The sequence below is a fragment of the Chlamydotis macqueenii genome, chromosome 10 (assembly GCF_036417535.1).
Source record: "Chlamydotis macqueenii isolate bChlMac1 chromosome 10, bChlMac1.mat, whole genome shotgun sequence".
NCBI classification, from domain to species: domain Eukaryota; kingdom Metazoa; phylum Chordata; class Aves; order Otidiformes; family Otididae; genus Chlamydotis; species Chlamydotis macqueenii.
Window position 1 is genome coordinate 19,034,419 of NC_141565.1, and position 22,285 is coordinate 19,056,703.

Below are 22,285 nucleotides of genomic sequence, written 5' to 3' on the forward strand. Positions count from 1 at the left end.
CCTTCCAGGCTGGAGGATGTTAATATCTCATTTTAATTGCCCCCAAACTGTGCGAAGGAGGGATGTTCAGATATAAATTTTAGAAGTTTAAAACATTAGCTGATACAAGCCTGACAGAACGGAAGGTTTTTTCCTTTTTACCCCCAGTTACGTGAATGGGTGCCGATTTTTGTAACATCTTCAAGTCTTAAAACAGTTGACTGGCCCAGAAATAAGATTACAAAAGGAGCCATAAACTAAATTCCTCATCCCCAGCTCCTCCTGTACTCCCTATAGCTACCAAACCCAAGCCTTTCAACCAAACCCTTTAGCCCAGCACATACCTCGGAGCAGCCTCAGGTGTCCTTATCCCTGCAGCCTTCACCTTCCTCCCCCCGCAGTGGGGCCAAGTCCGCAGCACCGGCACCAAACGCCGCTCTCTCGTGGCTCCAAGCTAAGAGATTTCCAGGCGACCGGTCAACCAAAATCGCGGTGAGGTGGTGAGCGGGCAGGCTCACCAGGTACCAGCGCTGCCATGGAAAACATTTGCCGGCTCCATTGAAGCCTGGTGATGGAAGTAAATGGATGCTGACGAAGATGAAGCTCACTGATCTCCACTGCCCTCAGCTCTCGCTGCTCCGCCGGCGCTTTCGGCTGGTTGCAGGTTGAGGACGGGGACCGTGCGCTTTTCAAGGCAAGGATTGTTTCTCTACTCACTCATCTGGCGTGCCAAGCAAGTGCTTTTCGGGTCTCTAGAATAACCACTACCTTTCCTGTTTCTTCTTATTCTTGGCGCAAAGGACTTTGAATCGTTTCCAACTGAGGTTAAAAGCATTTAAGAGTCTGTTTGCACAGTGGTTGGCTTTTTTTACAGCAACTTACAGTTGTAACACACACTTCTCCCCCCACACACAAAAATATTCAAATGGCTTTTAGTAGCCATCTTTACATTCCTGAGGAAAAAAAAACCTAAAGTAGATTTTTTTCCCTTTGCATTTTACCTATTGCTTGGTTTTCAAATTTCAGTTTCATATTTGAATAGTTACGTCACATCTCCTGTCTCAGGTGGGGGGAAAATATGAACCAGAGCACAATTCACATCACCTTGTTTCCCAGGTAGAGGACCAAACTGCTTGCAAAATACCAGTATTTTTACACTACAAAAATACAATTAGGCTCTCAGTTAAATTTTATTAATTGTACTCATGGGAGTTTGTTAGCACAAGACAGCCCAACGAACTCCCAAGACCTCTCACTAAAATCCTGTGCATTAGCCTCGCCACTTCTGCAGCTACAGAAAGGGGGGAAAAAAAATATTATTTTGAAGTACCAGAACCCAAATTCTGCAGACACATCCTCCTCAAAGTTTCCATATGTCACTAGTCCCAGGGAACGAACCGGATTTACTCACTTGACTGAAGTTTTCACGTGTACAACCCTGTGTTTGCAGAAGTGGGGTGCTCGAGTGGCGACTCACAGACAAGATGTACAGACTGGCAAACTGAGTCAACAACAGGACACTCCGCTTGTTCTGAATACTGGCATCTCCCAAAAAAGAGAGCTTTCAGATTTAATTAAATTTTACTATTTTATTTGTGAAAAAACTACAAGCAGAATTCATAAATAGACATTTCTATTTAAAGCAGGAAAATGATAAAGTGGCTTCTAATAACAGTCGTGCACATGCCAGTAACAGGAATATATTAACATCTTTTATTTGCTAGACAAAGAGCAGTGTCCAATATAAATTTCCCAAAAACATTTAAGACCTGTGAATTTCTGACCAGTTCACAAAACCACCATTGACACTTTAGCATGAAGATTAAAACAAACCTAACAGGACTGTCAGCTCTAAAGACTTTACAGAGCGGAAAAACTTTCAAAAGCGTTATACAAGCTGTCTTTCTGGGCAAATGAAAAATATAGCTCGTATAATACATTAACATAAAAATCCACAAGATAAGATTATGTTTTGACATACTTAAACAAGCATTCTATATTTGTCTCCAACAAACAAAGCTAAGGAAATAATGTAACCATCTTTACACAGTAAATTAAGGTTACAAGTCATACACAAGAACAGAACTGCTTGCGCATTAAAAACTGTTCAGCTCCATTGTCATACTCTAAATGTTGGCTCTTAAAACCATTCGGTTACATACAAGCAAAGGTTATTATATAGTCAGCAATTAATAAATTTTCAATAATTTAAGTTTATGGTAGAGCTTAAAAAAGTAGACTGAGAATGATCTTGGTAAGGCAGGAGAAAACATCTCAGTGGAAATAAAACTCACGGAAGCTGCTGCCAAATTTTCGGTCTGTCCAATTTGAAACAAGCAAAGTGTTCCAATTAAAATAAATAGCCTGGTGGTGTAAAACGCTGTCATTTTTCCTTTGCAGAACTACATCAAACTGAGCAAGTCAGGCAAGCTGTGTTGGTGTCTGTGTGTGTGTGTGTGTGTCTGTGTAAGAGTTGAAACTTGTCAAACGTAACACTGTGCTTTACTTACCTGCTTCCTGTGCCACTGAACACCACGAATCTGGTCCTTCCCCTACACTAGTGTTTTGGTTGGTTTGGTTCTTAAACACGCTCCCCGCCAACAGCGAGATAACCCACAGACACAGCGTGGAGGGAATCCGACCCGTGGACGCGTGCCGTGGGGACGCCGACTTCAGAAATTAAGTGTAAAAGCAAATGCTATCCTTCAAATCCACAACACAAGAGCTACGGAGGAGGCCGGGGAGCTTCAATGCTTAGCTAGCAGATTTCTATTGAATGCAGAATTACAGGTCACTTGTTCCAAAGAAATTTTCCCATTTATTTATAGCAAGCTGCTTTATCAAGGAGGCACGCCCGAAGAGACAGATGCTACTGACTTCACCAGTAGCCATGAGTAGCTGGTTATGGTGTTAAAGCTTTTTCGACTCATCTACAGGTCCATTTTCACTTGAAAAAGAAGCAATTTCCTGGTACACACAATGCCTTTTTTTTTTTCTTTTCTTTTGCACAAATTCCCAGATTCAACGAAGAAGGTGAGCGTGCGGTTTGACTTGAAGCACCAAAATTAGCCCCGCCTAAGCCAGAGGGACTTGTCACTCGCTCACACTCTTTGCTGAATCCCGGCCAAAATGCACGGAAGCCTAATTGATAATGGATCATTTATAAAGCAGTGCAAAATATACAAGTTCAGGGGCATCTTCAAAAAATCTCTCTTAAAAAATTATTCCAAAACATTTCAGTAAAATAAATAAATATGGCTGACCAGTTTACCCTCCCTGAGACCCTTAAAGGAATAGTAAAAACTGGAAAAGGAATGTCTTTGCAATATCCCACTAATGTTAAAATGTGGATTGAGAAATTCATAGTATTTAAAACTATGTATAATAAATTGTCTTGATGCTCATAGGAAGCATCTGGTTTCCTTTGGTTCTTTAATAAATACTTTAAAAATGCTTAAAAAGGTAAAGACAGTCTATACTGTGAATATAAGCAGAATTAAGTCGGGGTGCCCATCTTATCGTATTCTGAATAAAACCACTGCTGCCAAGGCACTGCCGCTGCACAAGCCGCTGAGCAGGGCTGTAACGGATCCCTTGCTCACACATCTCTGTCACCAGTGTGAAAGGAACCTACGTCTGCTACTCAAAACCACGTAGATTTAAAAAAAAAAAAAAAATCTTAAATCAGTTGCCTCCACAAAGAGAAATTACTCTCGCTAAGCAAATAATTCACAATATAACAACCTGGCACAAAGTTGTCAAAATGCGGCCCTCTTTCATCATGCCCAAAAGTTATGCATTTGATGTCAAATGAAGCCACAGCCTCTGCGCCTGAAATTACTGCAAAGCACCCTGGGGCCACTAAATAAAGGTGAAAAGCCAAAGAGGTTTGGGGTTGTTTTGTTCTTTTTTAAAAAAAGAGTTTGTTTCACCTCTTCAGCCTAGTGTTTTAGCAGGATAATGCATGGAAGGTAAACTGTAAAGCAACACTAACAGTCCAGGAAAATAAATTACAGTCTGAATAGCTTTAGAGCAAGAATGAAGGAGATGCTGGTCATGACCACAAGCCACATGTGTCACTCACTTGCCAGCATGAAAGCTTTTCCCTATTTTTGCTCCAACAGCAGGAGACCAGAAGCATCGAAACACTGACAAGCCCAATGTCACCACAGGACGAGATGCTGTTCAGAAACCACTCCAGAATACAGATGGATTTCAGGGAGAACAGCCACCCCAACAGCATGGACAGGACAGAGAGAAGGGGCTGACGATGACTGACCCATGTGCCGCCAGCTGGAACTAGCACCAGCTTGCTCCCTCAACCCATGATCACTCCCCAGCCCTACGGCTCCCTGCTGCCTTCCAACCCAAAGCAAACCACTCCAGTTCTTAAGTTACCTCGGTCACTGATGCAGGTGGATGAAATCCATTAAATCTAAGAACAGTAAGCCTCTGTGGGATTGGTTATCCACAACACAGCGATGTTACCGAAGTACGTGAATCCGTGGCATGCCGATACCAGCCTGGTTGTGAACGCTTACGCTCCAGCCGGGCACGAACTTGCATATTGCCGATCTGAGTTACCCTAGTGGAAGCACAAGCTACCTGGAGCATCTTTTCTCATTTCAGATCTCAAGCTATAAAGATCAAAACCGTGCGTCCAGTATGTTTTAGCCATTGCTTAGGGAAGAAACGGGGAAGGAAGAATAGAGAGAACAGGTCCCATTCAGGTTCAAACCTTCAGGAACACTTTTCACCTAAGACCAGTTCCATTTCAGTTTCAGTATTTTCACAGAAGGGGACTGTCCCAGATCTTGAACTGTTCAATTTTTTTTTTTCACTTCACAGTGTTTCAAGCACCAGCGTTTCCATGTATTGGTTTCAAATAACCCTTTATATATATTTATTTATATATATATTTATATATAATTTATATCAAAACTGATAGTACACAGTATAACTGGAAGAAGAACTGAACTTAAAAAGGATATGTTGAAAGAGGATGGAGTTTGTGAATGCAATAAATAAAGCCCCCTTCCCTCCCCACCCGCTCCCTACCCCAAAAACAGAAAGTTGTAATGTTCATGGAAAATTGTGCACAGCAGATATTATAAAAAAGTAGATTCAGGAGCACATCCAATTATAAATGATTGTTAGGAAAATCATATAAAACAATGGAATACATAAAAGTGTCAAGAGTAATCGTTAGGGTGAGAAATTCCTTGGTGGCCAGATGCCCACGGCAAGCAGAAATTATCCTGGTTGCATCAGTAAGAGGTCGATGTCCAAGAGTGTGTGTTCAAGCACAGAAGAGGCTCTCCAGGATTTGAACAGCATGGGCAGGTGGAGTGTTTGAATTTCATACCCTGATTCATAGTTTCCACAATTCCATGTGCAATTTTCAGAAAGATTCGTCGTTGACTGCTGACATGTCCCCCTTTGGCGTGGAGGAACGGGACGAGCCCTTGTCTGTGCTCTCAGAGCCCGAGCTGCTCTGATTCTGTTGTTCTGATCCTGCACTGGAGGTCACTGTAGAAGACGACGTGGAAGAGGAGCGAGTCTTTTCCTTAAAGTCTGTGATAATTACTGTGACATTTCCCACTGTGACTGCCAGCTGCTGTGCGGTACTTCTGTCCACATTTTTCAGTCTGGGTCTAAAACAAATGAGAAAACATTTATAAAAAGGCTAAAAATAAACTAGAAAAGAAAAGTTTATTAGAAAAAGCATTCGGCAACAAACTTGGTGTGACTTGTCCTCTGCTCGCCTGTGCAGATGGCAATAACTGGAGGAGAACCAGTACATCGAAGGACGAAGGTTTGACCTTCTGCTCCCTGCGACAGCCCAGGCTGCAAGGGCTGCAGCAGCACGCTCAGCCTCAGAGGAAAAACCTGTCTTGTAGAGCTCTGCAAAGGGTGTTCCGCTGTAGATTATCCCTAATCCAGCTCTGCCAAAAAGGACACTAGAGCAGAGCCAAGCGGACAGGAGCCAGACGGACTGAAGGATCTCCTCCCCAAGGGGCAGATGAAAGAGTTCTCTTATCTAAATTCACCATCTCGTCATGTGCCCTGATGTTATGAGACAAGGCTGTGAGTCTGCAATACAAAACCACATGAAAGCATTTGACCATGGCTCTTTCATTCCCATATTGGAATTCTGCAGCTGCAAACAACACAGGCACTGGGACAACTTGGCTTCTCTTTCAACTGCTTTGAGCTTATACAAATCAGATGCCCCAATCAGGTTATGTATAAAAACCACTCCAAATGTTCCCTCTGGAACAGAGGTGATTGTAAATAAAATTCAGAATGTACAACGGTGTTTCTTGCAGGTAGCACTTTTGGGTAGGGGAAGGAAAAAAAAAAAAAAATCAAAACCACCAGAAAAGGACACGCTGATATTTATAGCTCAGGATTATCTCAGTAATTTGCATGCTGTGCTATCATTCAATTAGTAATGTGGCTAATAAGGGTCTAGACTCTAGGGAGCTGACATTCACGTGCATTTCAGGAGCTGGTCCAAAGCTCCAATACAACAAACCTTGGACACTCCTCCAGCATATTCCAAGTCAGCTGCAGTGACTGCTGCAATTTACAGCTTTTGCTCCTAATTAAGGGTCAGGCTTAAGCAGCGGAATATTCCCAACAGGGAAATTAAAAAGGAGAGTCTTTACACATCAGTGAAAAGTAGCTTGCTGAGAACCGCCTTATTCCAAGGGATGGAGGGAAGATTAGTTTACTTTGGGATCAAGCTCCAGCTTTTAAACCAGTCTGCCTTTCCTGCAGCACACAAGGCTAACGTAGCCAAAACAAAAAAAACCAAAACAAAACAAAAAAAAACCCCAACAACAACAAAAACAAACAAAAGAAAAAAATTAAGCCATGCATACTCAATGGCTTGCAGTGGTAAGTTAACAGGGGAAAGTCCTTCAGCAGTAGTTATCCAAGTGGAATTCTAGAACCATACAGAATAGAAAAGAGTATTAAGGACAGATGTACAGCTTCAAAAATAGAGTAACTGTGTTTCTGCAAACTTCCTTACCAAAAACGAAGTTACTGTACCAAAACCGGCATTTTCATATCTAAGCTAGGAGGCTGTTTCAATTTTTAACAAGTACCACAGGAAAAGCATTTCTTACAGATAGAAAATACCATTAAAATACTGCTGCATTGGGGAAATCATCAGTAAAGCCTCCTACTTGAAACAGCCCCTTCACTTATGGACCAGCCTTTTCAAACCCATAGCTGTGTGTAGTGAATTCCCGCAGCAGTGAGACACACACACCCACACATACGCGTTGTACATACACGCTTGCAGGAGTTGGCAAATCCAACACGTAACCACAGGCTAGACTAAATGATGTCACCTTGTTTGTGGGTAACAAGAAAGGCCAGCTAGCTCAGCAAGTTTTGGGGTTTCCGTCAGCTTTCAGATAGCATCTCAGCAGATGCCCCAAAGCCTCAGCAGCAAACACAGCAGTAAGCGTTCCCGGAAACATAGTACGCGTACGCATTTTCCTCCCCAAGCCCCGAGTTCCTCTAGGAAACCCAGTTCTTCCTGTAATTTGCCTGGGTCATTTGTTCTCTCTTGTACTCAGAAACAGCCAAAAAAAACCTGGCCCAGATACCGGAACAGACCTTACTGCCTCCACCTTTCTACAGGGTTGAACGTGCACTCCTGCTACTGCTTGTCAACAGCCAGCACTGACAGTTGTACTTAGGGGGTGGGGGAAGGAAAGAAAGAAAGAAAGAAAGTTCATATGCTCTAAGCTGCATTAAGTTCTGCCCCAAAAAGTTCCCACCACCAGCACTCTTTGAGATGAGGCATGCACTAAGCACCCGAATGGAACTCCCCACGCATCCTTAAACGCCATGACAAAGTAACATGGAAGGACTGGGGGGAAGCCGGGCTGAGGTGCAAGATTTCTCAACAGTCCTGCTCACAAATGTATTCGCCGCATCAGTTTGAGAACTGAGCCCCCCAACCATTTTCTGCAGGAGGTTTTAGAGGTCTCTCCTGTACAAAGAGCTGATTAAGCACAGACAGAAACCTTCAGACATGCCCTTCAGCACACATATACAATTTCTGCTTCCTACAGAAGGCAAAGGGATTGGTCCATTCACATTATTTTGCAAAATTAAACACCCTGATGCTTCATGTTTATAGCTAAAAAGGTTTACGGCCAAGTAAGAAATGTGTTTCAAAACAACCAATCTGAAAGTGCACAGGAAGGCACAGAATAAACCAAGACATTTTGTCAGAAACAGGCATGGTATCCAAGAAGTTCCAGGATTTCTTAAAAATCCACAGATCCTTAAAAGACAATCTACAAAAAACACAGTTAAGAAATCTGGGCATGAAAAAAAACTGAACAGCTAACTTGCGACTCTAAAAATCAGATCCTTTAAAAAGACTCTTGACAGAACTCTTGAAGACAGTGAATTGAAGAGAAGTTCCACTAAATTAAACACTTTTAAAAATAGTTTAAAAACTGAAGGAGATTATTATCCCTTAAAAATATCCGGCCAGACCTGATACTATTAAGAATTAATTAGGGATGACAAAAGCTTGCCACAAAACATGGACTAAAAGACTCTGCAGTAGACAGAGTGACTCCTTCAAGGCGTAAAAGCAATTATTTCATGTAATCTATCAATTTAATATTATATCATTAGTCAGGTGCATCAAGTGTCCTGCATACTACGTCTCAAACTAAGTACACCACTTCAAAAAGAACAGGACAGGAAAAAAAAGTAATTGATATTTCTCTTATCAGATCAGGAATGGACACTTCGATCTTCACGGGCTGAGGAAGAATTAACAGCAGTCCCCGCAAACAACTTGTTCTTCTAGCACAGCAAATCTCACACTGCCCTTGCGACATTCAAGTGAGCTTGTGTAAAGGATATTTGCTCTTATTAAAGATTTTTATGCTAGCATTTAAAAACTTCCAAGACAACAGTTTTCTGCAAAGCCATGTCTTGCCAACCTTAATGCTATCAGCAATGTGAACCATACTTCCCATGTGCTTTACAACTCTCTGCAGCTAACCAATATTGCTTCAGTTCATGTGGCTTTACTATAAAATACTTAATACAATACATTTTTAAAAGAGATGCAGTTCTTACACAGCCCATGTCGGCAAAGCGCCCTGTGAATTCTGCCACTTGTAGCTCTCTAAGTTCAATAATATAAAAACTGCTCTTTGATGCTGATTTTTTGATTTAAGAAATAAAGTAAAGTATAAAGTTACCTTGAAGTGTGATTGGAGTCGCTGGTCTTTGTTGTAGTATTCCCAGACTGTATACTGTTCGCTTCGCTAGGAGGATCTTTCACAATATCCGACTTTGGTCTATAAAAATTGGAGGGAAGAGGGAGAGTATGATGTTAGATTAACCCCACAATGAATCAATGTACAGTGCTACTGAAATCGCTCCACATTTAGCAGTTCATCCTTCAAACTTACTTAGTCTTCTTGTTAGTGTTCTTCTTTGTAACACTTGGACTAATTTCCTTCTCTTTGTCAGGTTTTTCTTTGTCTTGTTTTTCCACTTTCTCCTTCTTCTCCTTCTTAGGCGGTGGTGGGGTTGCGTATTGCTGAGCAACTTGTTGTGCCACCAACTGAGAGTTTATTCTAGGTTTTCTACAATGACAATAAAAAGAGAGACCTATAGTCGATTTTACACTGTAAAAATGACTTCACCGAAAGCAGAATAAAGTTTCATTTCAGCAACCAGGGAAGAATACTCCACTTATAAAGTATGAAATGGATGTCTTTATTTAATGTGAAGCACTACTGCTCCTACCAAACAAGACAGAAATTTTAAAATTAAGAAATACTCCAAAACTGCTGTTTCATCAGTTTTTAGGCTCATCTAACATTCTGAAGTATAATGCTCCCTTTCTTCCATCCCCGTCATGAAATAACAGCCAATTTTTGAGGGGGAGCAATAGTGAAAAAGCAGCTTTCAAGAAGTTGCCAGCCATGCACTGTGGCTACACTTTAAGAGAATGAACAGAGTGCTAAAATGTTTCCTGATAAACATCGCCTCATCATATCTTTCAATTTAATTTTTCAAATGAGCTTCTGGTTCCCTGAAGCAGCAAGCCTAACACAAACAACAAAGAACAAGAGAAGGTAACTGAGATTATTTTGTCCCGAGGGCTGGGACCAAAGCTCACTGGCAGGAGCACAGAAAACAAGTGGGCATTCACGCTTTCACGGGGGGGGGAACAGCGGTGCCAGCCTCCGACACATCGTCTTTGCACAATTGTCTGCAGTCTCCAGTGGTGCTCAGACAAAATACACAAGCAAACTGTCTTTCGAAGACTATTTCCATTTCAAATTATGATTTATACAAAAAATAGCTTGGCATGTAGCCAGTACCTTGGTTACTGGTCCTCACACAGCGTCACAGAAAGCTGTGCCTTCATCTCTCCTGTATTCCTCATCCAAACACTCATCTCCTCTCAGACTAACAACTCAAAACCTCTCCCTCCTGGCCTAGCATATCACAAAGCAGTTTATACTCTGAATACTCTGACTGTTCGTGATCAATTTGGCCCTTTCAACATGCCAGAAAAATCTATGCTCCCTGCCTCCACACAGCTTGAGGGGGGAAGAAAAGCAGGTTATCAACTCCATTAGTCGTCCATTATGAGCTGAATACTAATTGCAACAGTTGCTCATGTTTGTCCATAGCCGTTATACTGGTCATAAATACGATCCAAGTTTTCTGCACAGATCAGACTACAACAGATCGCCAATGAAAGCAGTATGCTGGCATCATTAAGTCTACAACTGGAACACACAAAGCCAAGGGTTTCTGCTGCAGAGCTCTGTACTTGCACCCAGTTTTTACTGCAAACATCTAGCGAGAGAATCATCTTAAAAGAAGCTACTTAGTGATTTCATCTGTTCAAAAACAAAAAGTAAACCCCAAAACCACGTACAAAACACTAATTGTTCACACGTAACGTCTGCATGTAGAGATGATACAGATAAGGGGACATCCAGAAAAGTTCTGCTCCCTGTTACAGGAAAATCCAAGCATCTAACAAGCCTCTCTTGGCACCGGTTTTCTGTAGAACGGTACCAAGATACTCTTACGGAAGCCAGATATACCCCAATATTTTATGTCACTGCCACAGCTTATCATGAAGTTCATGCAACAGGTGGTAATCAGGCCTCTGACTCCTCTCAACACCAGTGGCATTTGGATTTTTCACCCAACATCGTAACTGTAACTCATTTTATGCTACAATCCACACACATTTCCGAGCAACCAAAGATGATCTGGGCTTCTGTCTCAAATAACTATGACATTGAAACATTTTGCAGATCGTATCAAGAAGTTACCTGTTCCACAGAACAGTGAAGACATTTAACATCCTTGCATTTAAAATCCCATATACAGCAACTTCCGTCTGCATTACTGAGAATAAACACCACAGAAAAAGCATTCTGGTTACATGGAAAAGATTTTCAGATTGGTGCAACCACACTAAAAGCTGACTACAGTAGCTTGTGTCAAACAACTTGCTAACCGCCTACTCAAAAGAAAAAAAGATAAAGTGTCAAGAAATCTTCAAAGAGAGGGCAGATACCATCTCCCTACATGATTATACATGATTAACCTCACTGCTTGAAGCTGCCACTTGTGCCCAGACTTAGTTATTTGCTGTTTACACAACCAGCTAAGTCAGGAACTCAAGCCATTCATGGGAAATCCCAATTCAAGAATCTGAGAGCACCTTCAAAGTTTTTCTACTTAGCACGACTGATGTGCGTGCTTGCGATGTTATTTCCATGCCTTATGTCCAACCTCTGCAGCCACCAAGCTGCCGTTCCTGTTGCAGGAGTGCTGCACTGCATGAATAAAGATATAAGTTTAAAATGGAAGTTTCAACTAAACTAAAATAAAAATTACATAAATAAGTCACACTGCATTCCCCTAGAGAAGGCTGGAATCAAAAAAACACCAGCCTTAGAGTGCTCCTGCAGAGACACTTTGCTGGGTGCTCTCCCGCTCCTTATCTGTGCCTGTGACGGCGTACTACGTTTATTAAGTTTTATCATTTTCTGGCCAGCCACTGACATAACTAGCACAAGCTCTCCAAAACGCGTATTTGCATATTCCTCCTTACACGCTGCGATGGCTCACCAGTAAGGGCAATCCCAAACCTGAAAGCAAAGAGAGCAGGTGGCAGCGAGCGCAGGCAGGGGACCTGCAGGAAGCAGGGCCAGCCCTGCTGATGGGGCTTCTGTCACACAGAGCAAGGGAGCAGAAAGCTGCTGTGACTTCGGTCAACACTGAGTATGTTTCAAGAGCTGCTGTACTAGAAGAATGGATTTAAAAGAAAAAAAAAAAAAAAAAAAAGCAGCAAATAACAAATAACTTTCCAGTTCCTAATTTGGCCCTTTCACTCGCACTAGCAGCAAGCTTAGTAAAGTTAAAAACCAGGTAAGTTAAGCAACTGGCATACTCATACTACTAACAACAGTAGTAATAAAATCCTTCCAGTAATGCCCACACTGCCACTACAGCCAGGATACACTGGTTACAAGCCCTTTACAGAAAAGCCAAACAAAGCAAGTTGAGCAGCACATTGTTAACCACAGCAAACTATAACCATAGTAACCACAATCGAGTGAAATAGCTGCAATATCCAAAACTTGCTCCAAATTTCCCTGTCTACCAAAAACACACTCCAAGATGTGCGTGTGTTCATGCTGATCTAATCTAGCACCCCGGCACAGACCATCCTGCCTCTGCAGCCATCCGTGCCACATCCTAGTCACGCTGTTTTTCAAAGCGGCCATGCTCTTTGGGAGCGTTGTAAATTCTTCTCCAGCTGTGGCAGCAGGTAAGCTTGCACTGCCTTCTAGAAATAAGGAAAAGTAAAATTCAGTAATACTTTTCAGTGGATAAGAGCAGTCTTCCCTTTCAGAACGAGAACAAGGAAAGGGAAAAAAAATATCAGTGGAGAGAACCAAGCCTCACTCCCACTTGGGCTACAATGATTTAACATGCTCTGGCTTCTAACTTTTAAATCGCTGGTAAGTCCCTCGCAGTGCTTCACTACCTACACCTTCTTACGAATCTCAAAGATTCCCTTGAAAACCTGTTTCAGGACCAAATCCAGAGCACTGATGCCCAGGAATTCTGCTGCTCCACTCCTAATCCCTGTAACCAAGTTTAGGAGTAGAGCAGCACAGATCACACAACACATCCAACATATGGTCACTGCTCAGACCTGGCTTTCAACAGAGATATAGAACCATAAGTTGCACCGTATTTTTCATGTGACTAATTTCTGTATCTGTTTGGCATTTCTTTTGTCTCGCTGCCTTGGGAAAAGACAAGTCACCTGCCTCCTGCATGCACTGCGGAGCGGAGTCGGCAGCTTGTTTTACACCCACAGCAGCATGCAGAGACCTTGAGGGACTCCAGCAATCCCCAGAAATATGGATCTAATTACAATTGCTCAGAAGAATGAAAGTGGCATCAAGTGGGATTTCAGAGTCAAAAGCCTCATGTAACGTGAAGTACCGAGGATTTGGATAATTTCATGCTGTTCTGGCTTTGATGCAAGCAGCGATACCGGCAGACCTCTGCGTGGCTTGCTGCTTCTTTGAGAAAATGTGTTTCATACGCTATGCGGTGTGAAGTACATGATTATTTTAATAATCCTATTCATACATGAATATATCTTTGCTCAAAGAAAAAAAAAACAAGACTAAAAGTATTTACTGAGTGTTTATAAAACAATTAGTGCCAGAACAATAATACAGTAAGCATACTCCTGAGCAATACTGTGAAGCAAGGTCAGAAACTAACCCACGAATACATTTTAAAAAAATCTCTCTTTAGAAGATTTTTACATCCAGAAGAACCAAAGTTTTGGAGAAATTAAGCCATAAACACGATGGGGTAAGCACTCATTCTTGTATGCTTATTTTCCAGCTCATTTGTGGTGACCACACTGTCCTTTCTAGCACCGACAAAAAGGATGAATGGACAAATTGTCCTTAGCGTACAACTGCAAAGCAGTATGGAAGCTGTATCCGTTTATCTGAGAAGTTCCCCACGTAATATAAGACCACAAGGCAATGGTAAAAACAGTAAAAGACTAGAAGGACAAACAGCAAGAAATACATGATTGAGCAATATTTTCTTGAACAAAAGAAAAAGAATTTTCCTTTAACACTGATGTGCTAGTGCTGTGTTCTTATTTAGAAGACAGATGTTTAAAAAAATAGGAGTTAATCTAAGGAAAATCCACTTCTGGGCTGAAGGTTTTGGTTTTTCACTGCCTCACCAGCAGGACAGGGTTATCTTCCAGCTGAAGAAAACAGCATTTGCTACTAACCTTATACAGAAGGGCACAGCAATGTGTCTGAAAGACTCTATGTTAAGTCTCAACACATTGGGAAAAATGCGAAACAAAGTAACAGCTTCACACAAACAAACAAAAAAATTGTTTGCATAAAATATACATTTAAAAATACACAATCACCTCCAGAAAGCCTCTGACAAACTGTTCAGCATCCTCTTGACCATTCAGCCCGCTGGCTCTCGTCTCCTTGGAAGAGCCAGGAAAAGGCAACACAGAGATAAAGGCGCGTCAGCTCGGAGATAACTATTTCTGGCCATGACAACAAACCTTGAGCCGTTCAGATTTCAGAAGAAAAGTATTTTAAACTTCATCTTTGTCCACTAGAAGTTTTTAGACTTCAGGCCATTTCTCATAGTCTAAATACCTCCCATACATGTTTCTAAACTTTAAAAAGTTCAGAATTACTAGCAGCAGTTAGTATTTAGTGGTCTCAAAAAGCCGTCAGCTCCTCTGCCTTTTAGAGTGAAACTCTGCTTTTCTGCAACTTTTCTTCCCCCTTCTTTTTTTTTTTTTTTTTTAAATGAAATTAAGAATGGCAAAGTTACTAAACGAAATGCAAGCTGCCACCTCCCTTTACACAGCGTAACAGGCATTACCGCCCGCTGGAAAACAGCTAATCATTACCTCTGTGCCACTAGGGAGTATCTGAAGCTCTTTAAACAACGTCTGTAAAAAGAACACTCAATTCTTAATTGTTACAGGAGCCTTAGCATTGCTTGTTTTTAATTATTTATGCGTATTTACAAACCAAAGTATACAAACTAAAGAGATTTATTCCTAGCGTTGCGACGGCACAGATTCTGCAGCTCACGTTTCTGAATTTTTGAGTGAAAATATGCTAAAAATTGCAAATCCAGTACTAAGCAAGTTCCAAAATTGATCTATGAAAACTATTTCAGTACAGCTGCTGAATAGCATAGTGCACTAGGTTTTTCAATACTTTTACAGTTCTTTTTACAATATACATTATTTCATATAATCCCATTACAAAATAGTCTAAAGTCAGGGCTGCAAGATGTTTTTGGAAGCAGTTTGACCAGAATTTTGCCATGTCAAAGCTGCAAGTAGTCACATAAGTTCTCAAAACACCCATTCTAATACAGTACAGAACTGACAACTGCAAATAATGTTTCTTGTAATTGGTCGCAGAGGCACTACCACAAATCCAAACATGAAAGCCAAAGAGATCATTAATCTCATACCAAATTAAATAAAAAAAACCCCATCTTACATGGTGCTTCTTGCACAGCTGGACTTACGACCTAGTGGGTTGCTGGCAAGAAAAGAGCCCCAAGCCAGAGAATGGGGTGATTTGGGAATTTTTTCGGAAAATTTTCAGTGGAGAAGCACCACTGTTTGCATTTTTGCAATTGTACAGAACTTGCACAAAACCTCTTCCCTACCCACTGCCAAGGGAAATGGATAAATCACAGGCTGGGCTTTCTGGTTAAAATGTACTGAGCCAGAGACTGACCATAAACCCGGGTCTTCTCCACACAGTCTCACAGGCTCTGCTTACCTTACTGCTCTGGGTCTCTGTGCTTCTCTACCACACACCCTTATAAAAATAGTTTTTAAAAAAGATGTCTAACATTGTATGGTGCACATGTTTTGGATTATGGGTTCATTCTGACATGCCTCTGTGGAGGGCTCATGACACCACGTAGTGTAAGACAGTAACAAACAAAAGTTCTTGTACACTCTAGAGAATAAAGAGCCATCTGTACACAGTCTGCAAAATATCACTTCAAGAGCAACAACTCTCTCCTTTTGCAGCTGCTTAACTTGAAATCACAAGATGGCAAGAGGGAGAGTCAAATACAAGTTGTTCTTCTGGTTTCTTTGAAACTAGGGTGCTGAGGGAAAACAGCACTGACGGTAAATAACGATGCTTAGTATCAGTTATTGGAAGAGAGCTTGAGGTTTACTTAATCACTAATACCATAAAATTTCACTTACTACGTCTGCAGGAGGCAAAACAAAAGCCATGCTAAAGTTCTGGAAGAAATAAAGCTCCGTTTCTCCTTTTAGAGTAAGAGCCTGGAAGCACAGGCAGTGCTGGCAGTCTTGCCCATCCTCTCATCTGTAGCACCTAAGCTGCAACAGGAGATCATTTCCTATCTAATCTGCAGCAGCTAATGAGCGCCAGCGAAAGCCCAGAGGTTGTCCAACAGATGTTCACCCTGCAGCTGGTTTCTCTGCCTAGTCCAAATCCCTGGCAGAGACCTGCTCTGACACAGTGCTCCCGGCCGGCCTCCGCTCCATTCCGAAATATAGATTATATATATATATATAAAAAAAATAAAGTACATTTCCTTAAATAAGGAGTTCAACACACTTCTAAATCAATGTAAAATGAGTAAAGAATTGGCAAAACATCGTATTTACTACATTTTAAGCATGTCTTGTCTTGTCTGATGGGGAAGCAGACCTGTCCAAATGATCACAATTTCATTATGCTTATAAATATTATAAAGCTACTTCTGATTCATTATTACACACATACATAAAACCTAAGACAAAAGTACATAGCCAAAATTACAGCTCTTGCACTATTTGACATAAAAAATAATTTTCTACCAAGATTCTTTATTGGCTCATTTTAAAAAATAATCAGAAATTAAGAAAAAAAAGAGCACAATACATCTCCCCTGCTTAAAAAAAAATTTGCAATATATAATAGCATCAATTCTCAACTGCAACATCACCCTAAATTCCAGTTGAACATCTACATCCTTCTTGCTCTCTGCCTAAGCATTTGCTTACTACCAGTAGCAGTTAGGTCCACAGCTAAGCACCCAGAATAAAAAGCACTGCCTCTTATTAAGTTATTGCAGTTGTTGGGAAGAAGTTCTACAGCAGCAGAAAACTGTGCTTATACACAGTTTACAAATCCACAACCAAGTGTTTAATGAAATGAGATCCAGTCATAAAGGTAAAGACCACACCCAACCCAAACTTAAAAAGATGGCCTCGAGATTACTAAATCATTTTTCTTAGGTATGGGAATTCCTTTAGTTACCAATATTTTTAGTCATATTTTGCAAGTGCTGCACAAGCATCATTTCTAGAAACTTATTGCAACTGCCCTCATCATGCTATTGACCCATTCGCTGATCCACTCGGAGCTTCAGGTTAATCCATCACTGAAAATTCAAGTAAGTACTTCAGCAGGTTGTACACCAAATGGTAAAAAGTATGTTGTGCAGCTGCTTCTAGTGTTTTCATCTACAGACACACCTTACTGCAAAACGGGAAAATAGCAAGTGTCCATGATTTACAAAGGCTTACAAAATTGTTATGGAAAACTCACTGATCTCAGCACAAAATTTACTTGCCTACTCCTGCCAGAACGCTGACAAAACTAAGGCACTTTTACTTGCTTGTCAAAAATAAGCTGCACTCACTAGGAAAAAAAAAAATTGAAAAACAGTTCATAAAGCTGGCAGCAACCAAGACATGCATAACGAAATACTCAGATTTACAACAAAAATAATTACTTCTTCCTATTTGACTGTTTATTAAGCTATGTATAATCCTCAGGAAAGTGAACAGACTCAAAATTTCCTGTTGAGTAACAAGGTGCAGTTGGCAGCATAAAGGCAAAATTGAGTCTGATGAAAATTTAACATGCAGATTCCCCAAAGCAACTGCTTACAGTTACTGTATTATAAATTAAAATAATGAAAATCTGAGGAAAATAACAGTTTTAGCAACTCTAAAGCTGAAAACTAGGAATACCAGACTTGGTGTTCTAAACCATATATATTATTGCTGCTAATATGTATTTCCATTTCAGACCCTGAAATCTTGAGCAGTAATGGAAATTGTCATGTGTCCACCATCCTTTAATCCAGGTTGATATATCCCATCCAGGAACATATGCCTCCAGGTTTTGGGATACTGAAGTTTCATGCTTCAGAACCACAGCAGAAGAGACACCAAACGCAGAAAACAAGCAAGAAAAAGGAGAGATGCTGATAAAATGAGCTCCCTACCAAAAAAGAGACATCAGTTAAATTGTGAAGTTGATGCCCTCCTGAAAAGTTTGCACCAAAACCAAAAAGTATTTCCAAAAGCACCCTTCTTAAAAGCATGCTATTGGATAAGCACAAAAAAACCTGCCGTACTTTTCTCTTACAGGAAGATGAATTATAAGAGCATTCTCTCTCTTAACATGCTCAAGTGTCTCCCAATTTGAGTATGTATCGACATACAATGTCTAATAACGTGGCACCACATGTAGTACCATTCCTGAAGAAGCCTGTTGATTTTTTTTAAGATAAAATTTAATATAGTCTAATCTATGTCTGCAAATAATCAATGTTTAAATAACGAGTCTAAACCGCTACCTGTTGTACAACTAGAGCTGAATGAGCTTTTAAGAGTCCAAAGCTGCGTACCAGTATCATTGGTCCAGAATGTGCATTTTGACAACACATTTCCAACACCCATGACTTTTATTAGCAGATGGAAGGCGAATTTTGATTCTGATGGTCACTAGCAGGAACTACATAGTGGGGTTTTCACTCACTCTTGGGAAGCATAATGCTTATATTGGCATAATAGTTACTCTGAGAAATGCAGATAACCTGCAAAGGTAGCCTCAGATAGAGAGGCACGATAGCCTAGCTTATAAACAACAAAGAAATTTCTACCGAGTAACTCTTCTGTGGGGCTCCCTAGCAAGGCAAGGATGTGCTGGTTTATCAGAGTACAATTTCACTGTGCTTGCACGACACGGGAACACTCTACACTTAGAAAAAAAGAAGGGTCTGTCGTTCACCAACCAGGCTAAGTTCACATAGAAGCAAAATAAGAAACTATCAATTCTACAACAGATGCTGAATAGTCTCAATAGGCCCTAAATGGCATCTCTAGGGATGCCATTAAAAAAAAAAAAAAAAAAGCACCAATTGAGCAAGGCAGTAATTTTAATTCAGCTACATCAGACACTGCAGGCTTTACCTAAATGAGAGAAATAGAGTTTTTCCAGCAACCTCCTTTTTATCAAAAAAAAAAAAAAAAAAAAAAAAAAAAAAAAAAAATCAATGATAGGATTTCCTTTCATATGAAAGCAACATTTCAAGAGTCCTTGAACAACCAGGAATGTAGCTTTGCCAACAAAGCTCCTGCTTGCAGCAGCTACGTCATTTAAGAGACGCACCAGGGCTGCTGCGATGTGGAGCACATGCTGCTCCGCCGCTCCCCAGCGCTGCCTGGGAAGCCAGCACAGCACCAGGCAGCAGCATGGGGAGCTGGTACCCACTGGTACCAGTAAGTGGTACTCCACCTACTCCTTCACACCTCTGTCCTAGCACAATCTGCAGTGAAATAGTCACTGTCAATGGTTTAATAAATCAGTTTGCTTTTCTAAACACAAGAAAAAATAAAAGACACTCCACAGGACTACGAGGCAGGCAGGTATGCATTTTCAAAAGGCCACCATGTGCTCAGAGGAGCTTTTTCCCCTCATCATGTCCTCTGAATACAAATCTGATACCTAAATACAGACCTACAAGTGACATTTCAGGGTGTCCATCTCCATCCAGGCAGCACAATGCACAGCAATCCTGCATATGCATGCACTGCTGCCCAGGAAAGACGGAAGAGAGGTCAGGCACTGGGCTGCCATTGACAGCTGCTGTTTGAGCACCATGGGAACAAGACAGCCTGAGAGCACAGAAACTTTTACTTTCAGAATTATTACTCCTGGGCACTAGGAATTGACCCAGATGGTTTCAAAATCTGCCAGGAAATAACATTATGATACTCAGTTCAGAAACTCTTCCTCCTCCTAGCTAGAAAGCCTTAGAAGAAACCGACTTAGTAAACCGCTGGTTCCCTACCTGGAGTGCCAGTCTGAGTCCCCTACACGCGCCTAGCACATTACAGGACCTTTGTAAACAAAAACTAGTAGAGAGGACTAACCCTACGTAACAAAAAGTCTGGAAAGATTAATTAAAACAACAGAAACATTTCTGAGTCCTCTGCAAGTCAGCTTCTGATCTGCAGATAACAATGGTAACGACTTGTCCGGACACAAATATCATTTTTAAAGAAACTTTTCAGTTAAGGTAATCTTGAAGCTAAAATACTTATTTTATTGTACTCTTGAGTGTCCTACCACTGTTATCATCCTGGTGACTACTACCCTGCAGGCTTGCATACACTCGCATGGCTTGCATTTATCTGTACACACACAGACACACACAAACATACAGAACCAAAAACCTGAATTGCCATCACTCTGGTACAAGCCCCAAGAAGGAAAAGTAAATTCAGTTAATGGATTTTTTTTTTTCCCCCCTTAATTCTTCAAAACAATTCTGGTGCTCTGTCCTAAAGAAGTGATTAGTCTCACTGAGAACCACCAGTTACGCTGTGAACCTGTGCCAGCTGCAAATCACTCCAGCTGCCCTGGCACCATCATTTAAAGTCATTTTCCATTTAAAGAGTCTCACATCAGCGCCAGCACAGCCTTTCATTACCCATCCCACTTAATACCCACAATCTCTCCGCAGCTCGCTCGCTCGGTCTCCACTGACCAAGCAGCACACGGAGACTGATGTGCGGATTACTGGGATTCCTAATGCCTTTTTTTTCTCCCCACTGGCTGAGCGTTTGGCAGCCTGCCTGACCCGCAACACGTGTGGGTTTGTCAGCCTAAGGCACTATGTCATCTGGAGAGCCTCAGGACGAAGTGGGACCCAACAGCGTCCACATAGCAACAGCCAACGGCTCCCAAAACTTCCAGCTACTCCACTTTCCAGCACTGGCACAGAAGTGAGCGTCTGGGTGTTTGCCACCGCTTGCTTTCCGAGAGGTAAATACACAAGGTAAGAGTAACAGCATTCAGCACATTCCCTTAACCAAAGGCTGGAGACTCAACACAGGGCTTTCCCATACAAAACATCCGCCCTCACTTGATTGTTATCTTGCAATGACTCAAAATCTGCACGTAAAGATTCTGGATTTGAGTAACTTTTTTTTTCCCCCTCACATAACCCACTTTCTGTTAACTAAATACTGTCAGTAAAAGTTCAGAGATAGGAGCCCAAAAATGAGTTGTGACCAAGTCAGTTGTCACTCACTGGTTTAAGAAGTTGTTATTAAACTGTACCTATGCCTGGCATTTAGTCAGGGCAGAAGGAAATGAGGCTTGGGCATTTTTTCCCCCTACATGAAAGACAGAATGATTTTTTTTTTTTTTTTTCCAAGTGTGAGGCAACACATCGGCCCTGTAAATCCCGCTGTAAATTCTTACAGGATGAACATACAAAAGGAAATACCACACAATGTGCAAATATCAAACAAATGCAAATTTAACATCATGCCTAACTAAAAAGTGTAACAAAAGTGAAACTGGTTTGGAGATGAATGAAACACAGAAGCTGGTGGAGATCTTACTCAGAAATTGAAGAAAAGAATACGCAAAACACAGCTGGTTTCACTTCCTCTATACAGTGAAATATAACAGAAAGCTCAAGCATAGCACATGGCACGTCCCCCTCAACCTCCTCAGACACCAAGCACTGTCCGTATACACTAAGACTTTTTACTTTATATCTGATGTCAGATTTTAGAATTTTTTTTGCGAATTATCATCTGAGCAGAGAAAGAAAGGATTATCAACTATGTAACTAAACATAGGGATTTTTAGACAACATATTATAAACTTATTTTTATGCAAATAAACACATAGTAATTGTTTTACAATAGCAACGACAGTAATAGAACAACTAAAGCAAAGTCTTGAAAAGCACTGCTAAGCAATCAGACTGTGTTGGGACTGGTTCTGGTTTAAGCATATCATCTCAGCATCACAATATCCAGGCACCTCAATCTCAGGTGTATTTATCAGGACAGCCCTTGGTTAGGTTTATTTCTGTTTAACTACAGGGAAGT

The 22,285-nt window shown here is 41.1% G+C and overlaps 1 protein-coding gene across 1 annotated transcript in view; it reads right to left on the reverse strand.

Moving 5' to 3' along the window:
* Positions 1-1,669: 1,669 nt before the first annotated feature.
* Positions 1,670-22,285, reverse strand: part of RYBP (RING1 and YY1 binding protein) — a 42,609-nt gene continuing 21,993 nt past the window's right edge. Inside the window, exons 3-5 of the mRNA XM_086755755.1 lie at positions 9,444-9,620; positions 9,231-9,329; positions 1,670-5,633 (exon numbers count right to left, since the gene is read on the reverse strand). Of these exons, the coding sequence (XP_086611881.1) occupies positions 5,381-5,633; positions 9,231-9,329; positions 9,444-9,620 (529 nt within the window). The 3' untranslated portion in view covers positions 1,670-5,380. The remainder of the gene's footprint in view (positions 5,634-9,230; positions 9,330-9,443; positions 9,621-22,285) is intronic.